This window comes from Sus scrofa, chromosome 2 (genome assembly GCF_054392235.1).
Source record: "Sus scrofa isolate SSC_HxYL_T2T_F1_AM1 chromosome 2, Sscrofa_HxYL_maternal_Yorkshire_Landrace_v2.0, whole genome shotgun sequence".
NCBI lineage: Eukaryota > Metazoa > Chordata > Mammalia > Artiodactyla > Suidae > Sus > Sus scrofa.
In genome coordinates, this window is record NC_139384.1 from 51,840,753 (window position 1) to 51,854,355 (window position 13,603).

The following is a 13,603-nucleotide window of genomic DNA, read 5'->3' on the forward strand; positions in this document are numbered from 1 at the left end:
CTATCATATGACCCAGCAATTGCACTCCTGGGTATATATCTGAAAAAAATAAAAACACTAATTCAAAGGTACATGCACCCCAATGTTCATAACAGCATTATTTATAGTTGCCCAGATGTGGAAACAATCTAAGTGTCCAGCAACAGATGAAGGGACAGAGATGTGGTATATATATACCATGGCATACTACTCAGCCATAAAAAAGAAGGAAATAATGTCATGTGCAGCAACATGGATGGACTCAGAGGGCATTATGCCAAGTGAAATAAGTCAGAGAAAGACAAATACTATATGATATCGATTATATGTGGAATCTAAAAAATATAACAAACTAGTGAATATATCAAACAAGAAGCAGACTCACAGATACAGAGAACAAACCAGTGGTTACCAGTGGGGGGAGGGGAGAGAGAGCAATATAGCAGTGGGAGAGTGGGAGAGACAGATTATAGAGTGTAAGAGAGGCTCGAGGATGTATTATACAACATGGGGAACAGAGCCAATATTTTGTAGTAACTGTAAGTGGAAAGTAATCTTTAAAAGTGGTATAAAAATAAAAAATTAAGAAATAAAAATAGCAAACTTAACTGCAGAGGGATTGCCACTAGAAAGCAGTTCCTGCTCTTTGAAAACAGGGGCATATAATAAATATATTGGCTATCATTGCCCTAAATAATTTACTGTTAATCCCTAAGACAGATAATAGAAAAAACTCCCAAAAGATTACATCTTCTTTTTCTGTCTTTTCTAGGGCCGATCCCATGGCATATGGAGGTTCCCAGGCTAGGGGTCTAATCAGAGCTGTAGCCACTGGCCTACTCCAGAGCCACAGCAATGCAGGATCCGAGCCGTATCTGCAACCTACACCACAGCTCACGGCAACGCCGGATCCTTAACCCACTGAGCAAGGCCAGGGATCGAACCCACAATCTCATGGTTCCTAGTCGGATTTGTTAACCACTGTGCCATGACAGGAACTCCAAAAGATTACATCTTTTAACAGCTCTGTTGAGATACCAATTCACATTGCTATTCGCCGGACAAATCAGTCGGGAACTAGACAAGGCACACACCTCTTTATTGTTGAGTTCTAGAACAGCCAGTCCCACCAAGGCTCCCACACATTTGGAATTGAGTTCTAGGGCTCTGCTGAATGCCAGACGAGCCTTCTCTAATTTGTTAAGTTTCACGAAGCAGTGGCCCATTCCTAAACGCACTTCCGCTAAAAAATAAAATCAAGTCAGTCTGTCAAACTAGGGCAGATTTAGGATTCAAAAATTTTTAAATGCTTCAACACGATTTATGAGCTGCAAAAGCCCAGAATTAACCTTAGTATAACGACACTATAAAATCTTCAGGTGTATCACAAACTTGGTTTCACTAGGACAGCACTCTCCCCCATACGGGCCAATTTTCAACCCCCACCACACCCTCATCATGGTTACCTTTCTCATCAAAGAACAGAACACCTATAGGAGTGGTATTTTTCTTTTTCTTTTTTTTTTTTTTTTTTGTCTTTTTGTCTTTTGTTGTTGTTGTTGTTGCTATTTCTTGGGCCGCTCCCTCGGCATATGGAGGTTCCCAGGCTATGGGTTGAATCGGAGCTGTAGCCACCGGCCTACACCAGAGCCACAGCAACGCGGGATCCGAGCCGCGTCTGCAACCTACACCACAGCTCACGGCAACGCCAGATCGTTAACCCACTGAGCAAAGGCAGGGACCGAACCCACAACCTCATGGCTCCTAGTCGGATTCGTTAACCACTGCGCCACGACGGGAACTCCAGGAGTCGTATTTTTCTTGTCTTCCAACACTCCCGGCGACACTATACCTTTAATATCTAATTTTTGAACAGTGACTTTATTTATTTATTTATTTTTTTAAAGCCACACCTGTGGCATATGGAAGTTTCCAGACTAGGGATCAAATAGGAGCTACAGCTGTGGGCTTACGCCACAGCCACAGCCATGCAGCATTCAAGCTGCATCTTCGATCTATACCATAGCTTGTGGCAATGCTAGATCCTTAACCTACTGAGTGAGGCTAGAGACTGAACCTGCATCCTCAGGGATATTAGCTGGATTCATTACTGCTGAGCCATAACGGGAACTCCCGAATAGCAATTTTTTTTTTTGTCTTTTCTAGGGCCGATCCTGTGGCATATGGAGGTTCCCAAGCTAGGGGTCTAATCGGAGCTGTAGCCACTGGCCTACACCAGAGCCACAGCAATGCAGGATCCGAGCCGTATCTGCAACCTACATCACAGCTCATGGCAACACCGGAGCTTAACCCACTGAGCGAGGCCAGGGGTCGAACCCGCAAACTCATTGTTCCTAGTTGGATTCATTAACCACTGAGCCATGACAGGAACTCCCCAAACAGCAATTTTTAAACAAAGGACAAAAAGTTTCATTAAGGTCTTAAATACAGTTACTGACTACAGGCACAAATGCAGAGCTATGCTTATAAATGCTTCCCAATTTCAAAGCCATGCCAAAATACAACCACATTCCTATCTAAGACCAACCTCTCACTGCTCAGGAGACCTCAGCCCTTCTCATCTAAGGATACTGCTCCTGCAACCCTCCCCTAATTTTCCTGCATCATCACATTTTCCTTCTCTACTAGATTACTCTCATTCACATAACATTCTCCCATCTTTAAAAAACCTTCTCTCGATTCCATTTCCCTTTCCAGCTGCAAATTCATTCTTACTCTTCCCTAGATTGCAAACTCCTGGAGAGCTCTGTCTACACTTGCCTCCAATTCCTTTCCCTCCCTTTTCTCTTGACTCCACTCCAATGAGTATTTCACCTCTACCATTCCAGGGAAACTGCTTTTAGCAAGTACACTAATGATTTGTATGTTGCCAAATCCAACAATCATTTCTCATTCCCTATTTTACTTGGCCATTTGCTAAAAACAAATGAGATTTTGGAACGAAAAACAGTATAGGGCAAAAAGATTATATTAGGATCTACTACTTAGCTTTTGAATCAATCAATTGTACATAGCTTAGCCTTAAAATTTTCCCTTACCTGGACATCCCGGGTTAGTACGCAAGGCTTTCTTATAGTAAGCAAGAGCGCCTCTGTAATCTTTCTTGTTGAATGAAATGCATGCTTTACCTGTAATGATTTTTAAAAATAAATATGCACTTATTATAGAACATAAGTCTTAAATGCTCTATACTAACTCATCTAATTCAAATATATCTGTCAGTAAGAAATACTTGAAAATAGCAAAAATGATTTCATATTAAATTTTGTTTTCCATAAGGGTCCATTAATCTATGCCTATAAATAGAACAGTCCTATCTTTTTTTTGGTCTTTTTTTGTCTTTTCTAGAACCGCTCCTGCAGCACATAGAGGTTCCCAGGCTAGAGGTCGAATCGGAGCTGCAGCCGCTGGCCTATGCTAGAGCCACAGCAATTCGGGATCCGAGCCATGTGTGCAACCTACACCACAGCTCATGGCAACGCCAGATTGTTAACCCACTGAGCAAGGCCAGGGATCGAACCTGCAATCTCATGGTTCCTAGTCAGATTCACTAACCACTGTGCCATGACAGGAACTCCCAGAACAGTCCTATCTTTATGATAAATGTTATAAAACAATTAGCTTAGAGTTTTCCAAATAGATTGTTTATTGACTAGGAGTGGATAACAAATTATGCCTAACTAGTATATATCTTATTTCTTTAAAGAGAAATAATGATCTACTGCAATAGGCCCCCTGCCCTCCTCTTTGGCCACAACCCCAGCCCAGGGATAGAACCTGTGCCACAGCAGTGACTCATGCCACAGCAGTGGCAACGCCACCAGGGAAGTCCCTGCAATAGCCTTATTTTTAATAAGGTAAAGCTCTTCTACTTTGCTGCCCAACCTAGTTACTAAGGAGCTAGCAACAAAGAGATATATTCTAGGCACATGTTGAAAAACAGATTCCTAAGAGGTTGCCGAAAATGACTTACCAAGAAGGGCTGGGATATTATTTGGGGACTGGTTGAGCACAAAATGAAACTGTGCGTCAGCCTGATCCATTTTGTCACCCTCAAGGAGGCAGAAGCAGGCTCTTCCCAACAAATGGTTCTGAAAAAGTAATTCATCATCTTAGACCAGATCTTACCAAGGACTAACCTTAATCTAACACAAATGTGTAGCATGAAAATGAAAACTGTGCAGGAAGGAAATGGAGCATGGCATCATACAAATTCTTCTATCACTGTAGTGTGTTTAAACTACCAATAAGTAATTCTTAAGTACACATGGAGACATTACCCTGAAATGCAAGTCTTCTGTGCCTGGAACAATGACAAAAAGAAAAGTTCAAGTCTCTTAAAATATCCTTGAAATTCACCTGGGAATGTGGAATTACTAACTCCACATGCAAATAAGTTTTATATGCTAAATTTGCCATTTACTTCACCAGTACAAGGGCCAAAGAAGTTCCTATTTTAATAAGAAGCCCTGATTAAATCCTGCTTTTTGACTATTATCAACTGTGTTATTTTGAGATTTTTGTTTGCTTGCTTGTTTCTTAGGGCCCCACCTCTGGCATACTTGGAAGTCCCCAGGCGAGGGTTCAAATCAGAGCTGTAGTTGCTGGTAGGATCGGAGCCATGGCTGCGACCTACACCACAGCTCACGGCAATGCTGGATCCTTAACCCAACTGGGCGAGGCCAGGGATCGAACCTGCAACCTCATGGATACTAGTTGGGTTCGGAACCCGCTGAGCCACAACGGGAATGCCAAGAAAAATATTTAAAAATCTCTTGCCTACACGTTTTTCTTTCACATGGTATTTTTTGCCTTTTCATAAATGTAAAGAAATGTGACTTAACTTACCTGATCATACATAATAATTTTATCTGCCATTGTATACAACAGGGTTGCCTGCGTAATAAGGTCTTTCTTGTTGTCCTTATTCTTTTCCTTTCGAGCCTGTTGTACATAATAGGCCGCCAATGTATCCAAGCAAGTCATCTGGTCTTTCTCATGGTCTCTGTAGTCCAAATTGCCATCTATACGCGCTGCTTCCAACAGCTTTACAAACTCTTCTGTTTTTCCTTGCTTGTAGTATTCCAACTATAAGGTAAAGAATTAAATTAGAATTATTGAAGCATTATATCTATACAAAAGGTGCACACCAGTATTTATAGGAGCTCTATGTGTAACAGCCTAAAATGGGAAACAACTCAATTGTTGAGCAAAAGGTAAAGAGACAAACTGTGGTCCATCCGTACAATGCTTACTGGTTTGTAGTAAAAAAAGGAGTTACTGGATACATGCTACAACACAGATAAATCTCAAACGAATCTTTAGCAACTAAAAGCAGATACGGGGTTGCCTGGGCACTGTGCAGGGGAAGGCAGGGTGGGGAGGAAAGTTTTGGGGGGTGACGGATATAGCCGTTATCTTGATTGTGATGATTTCACAGGTGTGTGTTTATACATATATATACATGCTAAAACTTCTCAAATGGTACATGTCAAATACGCACAGTTTACTATTGGTGGATTAGACCCAATAAAGTTGGTTAAAAATTATAATCACTACAAATGCTTCCAACTTACTGCTTACCTAGCAAAAGTTAATTTCAAACTGAATCAGAGCCCAGGAGAGAAAGCAATAGAATATAAAGAATTCTAAACAGAAAACTGGGGTTCTAGTTCAAGATCCATCGAAAATTATCTATGACTTTGGGCCTATTGAGTAACTTCCACGGGCGTCTATTTCATTTATTAATAATAAAAGGAATATCCATCATTGATTAACCACTTACTGTGGGCCACAAACAATTCCAGGAGCTTCATATACATTAATCTCTAATCTGTTATAACCACACTTAAAGGGAATGCTAACAAATCCCTGTTTCAGGCGAGGCAACAGGCTCAGAAGGTCAGTCATTTGGCTAAGGTCACACAGCTAGCTAGCAGCTGAGTTGGAATTTGAACAAAGGCCTTTCTAATCCCAAAGCCTACATTCTTTCCTCTGCAACAACCTATAGCTCATAATGAAAGCTTCATTAGTTTATTTGACCACAGGTGCCATACTAATCCTTCAACACTCCAATCTTTATGTAAGTGCTATTAATGGAGGGATTTGTACTAAAAAAAAAAAAAGCTAAGTTCCCTTCTGGTTTTAAAAGATGTGTGACAAGCATGAAAGGCTTATTCTCCACAGATCAGGAAAACTTAGCACTTTGAGTCAGGAAGGCACTACTTGTCACTAAAGTACTTCTCTGTAAACCTACACCTAAGAAACTCTTGGGTTTTTTTTTGTTTGTTTGTTTTTTGGCTGGGCCTGCAGCATATGGAAGTTCCCAGGCCAGTGACTGAACCTGCACCAAAGCAGCGACCCAAGCCAAGACAGTGCCAATGCTGGATCTTCAACCTGCGGTGCCATGAGGGAACTCCCAACAAACTCTGAAGAGTTAAGCTGGAGCACCGGATGCAAGGCCCATTCCAGATCTACTTCTCTGACTTTCCAAGACAACATTAGGGGCCTCTCCTTTACATGGAAGTGATCTGTGGCAAACTTGCTTAGGAATAATGATTATAGTAGTTGCTATATTTTATTACTATAATCATTTACTATAATGGTCCCACAAAAAGGAAACATTACACAGCTGGTGGGGGCAGGGCAGAAGGTGACAGAAATTTAGGCTAAGATGATTTTCCTGAGAATCTCCAGTGGTACTTACGTTATGGAAGGGACCAAAGAGGATAAAAAAACTTAAGCTGGGAGATAAACTTCATCCAAAAAGGTTTTTGTGCGTTAGCATGAAACCTAATCACCTTCTACAGTATTTTCTGGGAAGTGTGATGTTGTCATAGGAAACAATGTTAAGTAGCAATATTTACATTGTGGCACTTCTTTTTTTCCCTCAGCTTATTTATAAACCATAAGCCAGTCTTCACTGAGGAATCACTAAATAATCAAATGTTCCATACAGAATACTATTTAACTTAAATGAATTTTGCTTTAATCAACCTATACTGGTTCACCAGAGGCCAGCAAGTTATTTAAGAAACTGGCCTTTTTGTTCCATAAAGGGTAATACAATTAACTTCCATACACACAGTATTTTTAATTGATCATGTGCCCAAGCATTTGTTTCATGAATACTCACCGCCAAAGCAATCCATATATGCAGTTGTGTGTGTTCCTGTTTCAGAATACTGATAACTTCATCTCCTTCAGGTAACTGATCGAAGTCAAGTTCGATGACCTAAAATACAAAATGTAGGTTTTTAACTCTTCTTTTTAAAGTCACATTTCTTCTTTGATGGCTGCTTTCTTGAGTATACATCAATATGGTTATACATAGGCTTTGTACTCCATTTCAATAGGGCTGAACAAGTGTATGTTAAGAAATGTTTAAGGAGCGTACAACAAATAGGTTATATAGTGATATTAGAAGCAAACAAATTTTTCTTGAATCCCTAGACCTATAAAACGCTGCAAAAGCTCTGCTTACTGAAAAATAAAATGATACTCTACTTAACGTTTAAATGCAAGTAAAGAGCAGATAAGCACCCCCAGAGACTCTGATGCCATTGGTTTGACAACCTGAGAAGCACAATTCTAGAAGCAATGCAAAGTTGAATACCACTGTAAACCTCAATCATGGAGGCAGCACTTGTGTCATACACTCCTGAATGTGGCACAAAAATAATAGTAGGAAAACGTTCTATAATTAGATAGTGGTGATGGTTAGACAACTTTGTAAATATTACTGAAAGCCATTGGATTTTATGGAAAGTGAAGTATATCTCAATATTGTATCTAAATAATCAAATAAAAAGAGTATGAGATCTCCAATAAGATAACATCGATGCTGGGAGCTTTACCCATACAAGTCATAGGCCACTCATGAAAGAGATGACGAGAAGGGAGAGTGGGTCAATTCTACTAGCACACAGCAGCGGCTATTATCTTGGGGTCCCTATTTCGCTGACAGAGCTTTGCTCGGCAGACCTGGGGCACCATGACACTCGAGTTTCTAAGGGAGAAAGGGCGACAACCTACATATTCCCAGGAGAGATACTTAGTTTGAGCAGCAGAGAGAACTCAGTGACATCAGCGCCCACCTCAGCGATCTGTGAGGTGCCTTACATTTTGCCAGGCACTCACACCTCTGCGCCCCTGAATTAGGAAAAGAGCAGAGCACTGCCAAATACGAACAGGTTGGAGGGGAACTTTCAAGAACTCCCTCTTGGGGTGGCCCGGAGGTTGCGGGGATCTGATGTTCCCAGCCTGGGAGGGCACAGGGGATGGGGAAGGAGGTGATCAGAGCTTCGGCCCCGGGAGTTCGATCTGCGGAGAGGGTGCTCTCGCCTCGGAAACGAAGTCGAGAGAAAGGGCGGGGGGGAAATCGTCCAAGTTCAGGGCCCCCACCCTCCCCCATACTCGGCACTTACCTCGTCAGTGTCCCGGAGGGGAATCTCGATGGAGCCCCGCGACATGGTGAGATCAGAAGGCGAGCGGGCGTCCGAACCCGTCGCTCCGCAGGCAGTACTCCTGGCTTCTGCCTTCTCCGGAGGCTAGCGGCAGCTCGGACTCTGGTCTTGACTGCCGCCCCGCGGCGCCGCCGGAGCTCGGGCTTCTCCTTCCCGTCAGCCGCTCAAACAACGAACAGCAGACGGCGTCCGGCGACTTCCGGCAGCCCCGCCTCCTGCCCCGGAACCTTTCCCCGCGGGAGGGGCTGTCGGAAGGGAAGCCTCCTCCGGTAGCTCAGGTTCCCCGACTTTAGGAGGAGGGCTCCGGGCTTCCGTTGGCGCGTTCACTTCCCCGAGGCCCTGAGGCTACTGAACCTAATGGCTCATTGACGCTGGAATAAATTCGCCGAGGGCGTATCCGCTCCGCCTACAGTAGGCGGGCGACGAATGAGGTGAAGACTAGGGGCCTGGCCGCTAACTGACATGGGAATTCTGGCCAATTATAGCCATCTGTTCCTGAGCTTGACTCCGCCCCCGAGCCTCGGACTTGGCCTCTGCCAAGGTGGGCCCGGCCAATCTCGTTTTCTTAATCTAGGTTGTCATAAAGAGTACAACCTTCTGTAACACAATCATTGGTTGCTCCTTTGGCTGCTCGCGGAGTCACCTGTGCTACCTCCGTGATCAGTTTAAATATACATTACAACGAATTCTGTCATCATTGTGATCATGTATTTGTGTGAATTTTGCTTTTGTTTTTTTCTTTTGGTTCTTTGAAGCAAAGAGAATCTCTGAGAATCTGCTAGATTTGTGGTTTTAATAAAGTTGTTAAATAATTGGATTACATTTGTGATCAACGTTTTAAGTTGTAGAATTTTTTTTTTTTTTCCTTTTAGAGTCTCACCTGCAGAATATGGAAGTTTCCAGGCTGGGGGTTAATTTGGAGCTACAGTTGCTGACCTATGCCACAGCCACAGCAATGCTCGATCCAAGTCACTCTGCCACCTACACTGCAGCTCATGGCAACGCTGGATCCTTAACCCACTGATCAAGGCCAGGGATCAAACCTGCATTCTCATGGGTAATAGTCGAGTTCTTAACCTGCTGAACTGCAACGGGAACTCCAAGTCATAGAATTTAATTAAATACATTTAAATTCGTGTTTTCATTAAATTATAATGTGATTAAATTAGCTGGTAATCAGTGTTTTGATTGAGCCAGAGAGGAATCTGATTAAATAAATTTGTAAACGCTGTCAGTTTTACCAGTATGTATCATCTTCATCTCCACCACCTCCATTCTAGCCCAAACCAATATCATCACTTTCCTGCAATACCCTTTGTCTCACCCAATACTTCATCCGCTTGAATCTGGCTAGTGTCCATGAGGATGCGTGTTGGATCCCTGGCCTTGTTCAGTGGGTGAGCATCCGGCATTGCCATGAGCTGTGAGGTAGCTCACAGACGTGGCTTGGATTCCTTGTTGCTGAGGCGTAGGCTGGCAGCTGTAGCTCTGATTTTACCCCAAGCCTGGGAACTTACATATGCTGCCAGTGCAGCCCTAAAAAGAAAAGAAAAGAAAACAAAACAAAAAAACAATTTGATGTTTGTGTTTCCTCCTACCTCCCCTGAAACCTTTAAGTGGAAAATTCGTTGAAATATATATCGATTAGTTGTCCAATACAGACATAATACTGGCTATGTAGGTAATTTAACATTTTCTAGTAGCCCCATTAAATAAGAAAAAGTAGATGAAATTAATTTTAGTAAAATATTTTGTTTTACTCAATATATCCAAAATATAATTTCATCATGTAAGCAATACAAAAACTGAGACAGTTTACTTCTTTTTATACTAAGTCTTGGAAATCCAGTATGTACTTTACACTTACATATTTAATTCAGTTGCTTAATTTTTTTTTCTTTTGTCTTTTGTTGTTGTTGTTGTTGCTATTTCTTGGGCCGCTCCTGCGGCATATGGAGGTTCCCAGGCTAGGGGTTGAATCGGAGCTGTAGCCACCGGCCTACGCCAGAGCCACAGCAAGCGGGGTCCGAACCGCGTCTGCAACCTACACCACAGCTCACGGCAACGCCGGATCGTTAACCCACTGAGCAAGGGCAGGGACAAAACCCGCAACCTCATGGTTCCTAGTCGGATTCATTAACCACTGCGCCACGACGGGAACTCCCAGTTGCTTAATTTTAATTGAAGCTGCTGGACCTGTATTTAGATTACATAAAATTTGCAGTTGAAAATGAGTAGATCCACTTACTTCTTTGGAAAACCTGTGTTTTCCCAAACATACTTAAAAGATTTCCAATAACTGAATCACTTATCAGTTTAAAAATTATCATTTTTAGTTAATTAAAAATAAACGGGTGTTCCGGTCGTGGCTCAGTGGTAACAAACCCAACTAGTATCCATGAGGACGTGGGTTTGATCCCTGGCCTTGTTCACTGGGTTAAGGACCAGTGGTTGCCATAAGCTGTAGTGTAGGTTGCAGAGAGGCTCAGATCCCGTGTTGCTATGTCTGTGGTGTAGACCAGCAGCTACAGCTCCAATTCGACTCCTAGCCTGGGAACTTTCATGAGCCATGGGTGCAGTCCTAAAAAGACAAAACAAAACAAAAAATAAACAAAATTTGGAGTTCCTCTATGGCTCAACAGATTAAGGATCTGGCATTGTCACTGCTGTGGCAGGTTGAAGTTGTGGAGTGGGTTCAATCCCTGGCCAAGAACTTCCACATGCCGTGGGTGTGGCCAAAAACCAAAACAAAAAAATCCCCAAATTTAAAGAGTTCAATAACCAAGTGGAGTTAGTGGACACTGTACTGGACAGCATAGCACAGTATTTCCAGGAAATACTTTTTAATAGATATTAAAGTTTACAAAGTGAGCATTTTTTTTTCTTCTGGCTTGCCAGAGGCACACAGAGGTTCCCAGGCCAGGGATCAAAGCCCACCACAGCAGTGACAATGTTGAATCCTTAACTGATAGGCCACCAGGGAACTGCCCTCCCTGGCGTTAAAGACCCTAGGAACACATTTGAATTGGTTTTTTTAGTTACTGGCAATCAAAGGCATCCTAACATGTATCATGAAGAACACTGCGATTGAACAGTACAAGTGCTCAATTTAGACTGGGATTTGGAGGAAGGGACATTTAAGTTACACCTGGGAAGACAAGTAAAATTGGCTAGGTAAAGGCTATTGGGGGTGTTTCCTGGTGGCCTAATAGTTAAGGACTGGGCATCATCACTGATGTGGCTCTGGTTACTGCTATCGTTCTGGTTGGGATTCCTGGCCTAGGGACTTCCATGTGCCATAGGCATGGTCAAAAAAAAAAAAAAAAAAAGTCTATAGGGGAATGTGTACCAGATAGAGGGGACAGTATGCTGGGGAAGAACTCTGAGAAACTGAGAGTAGGTCATGTGGCTGGAATATTCACATTGAGGGGGAGGGAAGCATGAATCAAGGCTGAAGATATACGAAGGAACCAGATCATGCCCAGGTTTATCCGTGTAATGCAAAACTGGTAACTTGCCCCGCTTCCAGTGGACGTGTAGATACCACAGTTAGAAAAAATATAACATTTGCACTCTGAAGGTAACCCCCCCAAAGTTAGTGTCACACTACCTAAAAGTCTCTGAAGTGGATGAAACCCTCAGTGTTACCCACATGTTTCTGATCACATAAAAACAATTCAATTCTTGGTTTTTGGAAGTCTGAAGATATGCGAGAATTTGGGGAAATATGGCCATCATATGAGAAAATCGCTCTTTTTCAGTCATGAACTAGGTAACTATAAAACTTATAACCTTGGGTGGGGGGGTGAAGTGTTTGATGAACCTGTCCTTCCAAAGCTTTAAGTCATTTGTAAACTTTCGCAAACATTTTTCTAAGAAAATTTTTTTCTAATGCTTTTGTCTCTGAACATTTTTTTTTTTTTTTGGCCACACTTGCAGCATGCAGAACTTCCCGGGTCAGGGTTCATATCTGCACCACAGCAGTAACCCAAGCCACAGCAATGACAATGCCAGGTCCTTCACTGATAGGCCACCAGGAACTCCCTCTGAGACTTCTTTCCACATAGAGTATGTTAAGAAATTTGGATTTTTATCTTGGGTGTGATGTAACTGAAAATTTGAAGTGATGTGTATGTATCAATGAATATGTTCTTATGAAAGAGAATTGGTTTTACGGTTTTAAAAGACTGTTCTGGCTACATTGTAGACAACAGATTGGAAAGTGTGAATGAAAAATGCTGCTTTCGGAGTTCCCCTTGTGGCTTAGCAGTAGCGAACCCTACTATTATCCATGGGGATGCCAGTTCAATTCCTGGCCTTGCTCAGGGGTGCTCAGTGGGTTAAGGATCCGACGTTGCTGGGAGCTGTGGTGTATGTAGGTCGCAGACATGTCTCGGATCTGGCATGGCTGTGGCTGTGGTGTTGGCCGGCAGCTGCAGCTCCAGTTCGACCCCTAGCCTAGGAATTTCCACATGCCACAAATGCAGCCCTAAAAAGTAAAATAAATAAATAAAAATTTTTAAAAAAAGAAAGAAAAAGAAAAATACTGCTTGCCATATCAGTAAACAAAGGATGTTGTAGGGAGTTCCTGATGTAGCTCACCAGTAATGAACTGGACTAGTATCCATGAAGACCTGGGAGTTCGATCCCTGGCCTTGCCCAATGCTTTAAGGATCCCATGTTGCCGTGAGCTGTCTTGTAGGTTGCAGACGAGGCTCAGATCCTGAGGTGCTGTGGCTGTGGTGTAGGCCAGCAGTTGCAGCTCTGATTCAACCCCTTGCCTGGAAACTTCCGTATGCCATATGGGTGCCGCCCTAAAAAGACAAAAATGAAATAATGGGGTGAGTTGAGATGAACTAGAGAGAGAATGTAGAATGACAAGGAAAGGATCAAGTTCTGAGGAATTCTAGCTTACAGCAGGCAGGTGGGAGAACTGATTCTGTAAGGAATCAGGAGTAGAAGGAGAGATCACTTGGCAGCAATTGGCACTTAAACTGTAACTTGATACAGATAGCTACAGGCTATCTAACTGTAGCAGACGCTGGTGAAATGAGATGCTTTTAAGCTGTGGATCTAGTTTTGGAGTGAGTACAGAGATGTGCCTTCAGCTGACTGGTTGTGCAATGTCTGTTCACAAA

At 42.6% G+C, this 13,603-nt stretch overlaps 1 protein-coding gene across 1 annotated transcript in view; it reads right to left on the reverse strand.

Moving 5' to 3' along the window:
* Positions 1-8,642, reverse strand: part of CTR9 (CTR9 homolog, Paf1/RNA polymerase II complex component) — a 28,798-nt gene extending 20,156 nt beyond the window's left edge. Inside the window, exons 1-6 of the mRNA XM_085012019.1 lie at positions 8,427-8,642; positions 7,136-7,234; positions 4,849-5,088; positions 3,974-4,091; positions 3,039-3,128; positions 1,074-1,222 (exon numbers count right to left, since the gene is read on the reverse strand). Coding sequence (XP_084868145.1) covers positions 1,074-1,222; positions 3,039-3,128; positions 3,974-4,091; positions 4,849-5,088; positions 7,136-7,234; positions 8,427-8,471 — 741 coding nt within the window. The 5' untranslated portion in view covers positions 8,472-8,642. The remainder of the gene's footprint in view (positions 1-1,073; positions 1,223-3,038; positions 3,129-3,973; positions 4,092-4,848; positions 5,089-7,135; positions 7,235-8,426) is intronic.
* Positions 8,643-13,603: the final 4,961 nt, after the last annotated feature.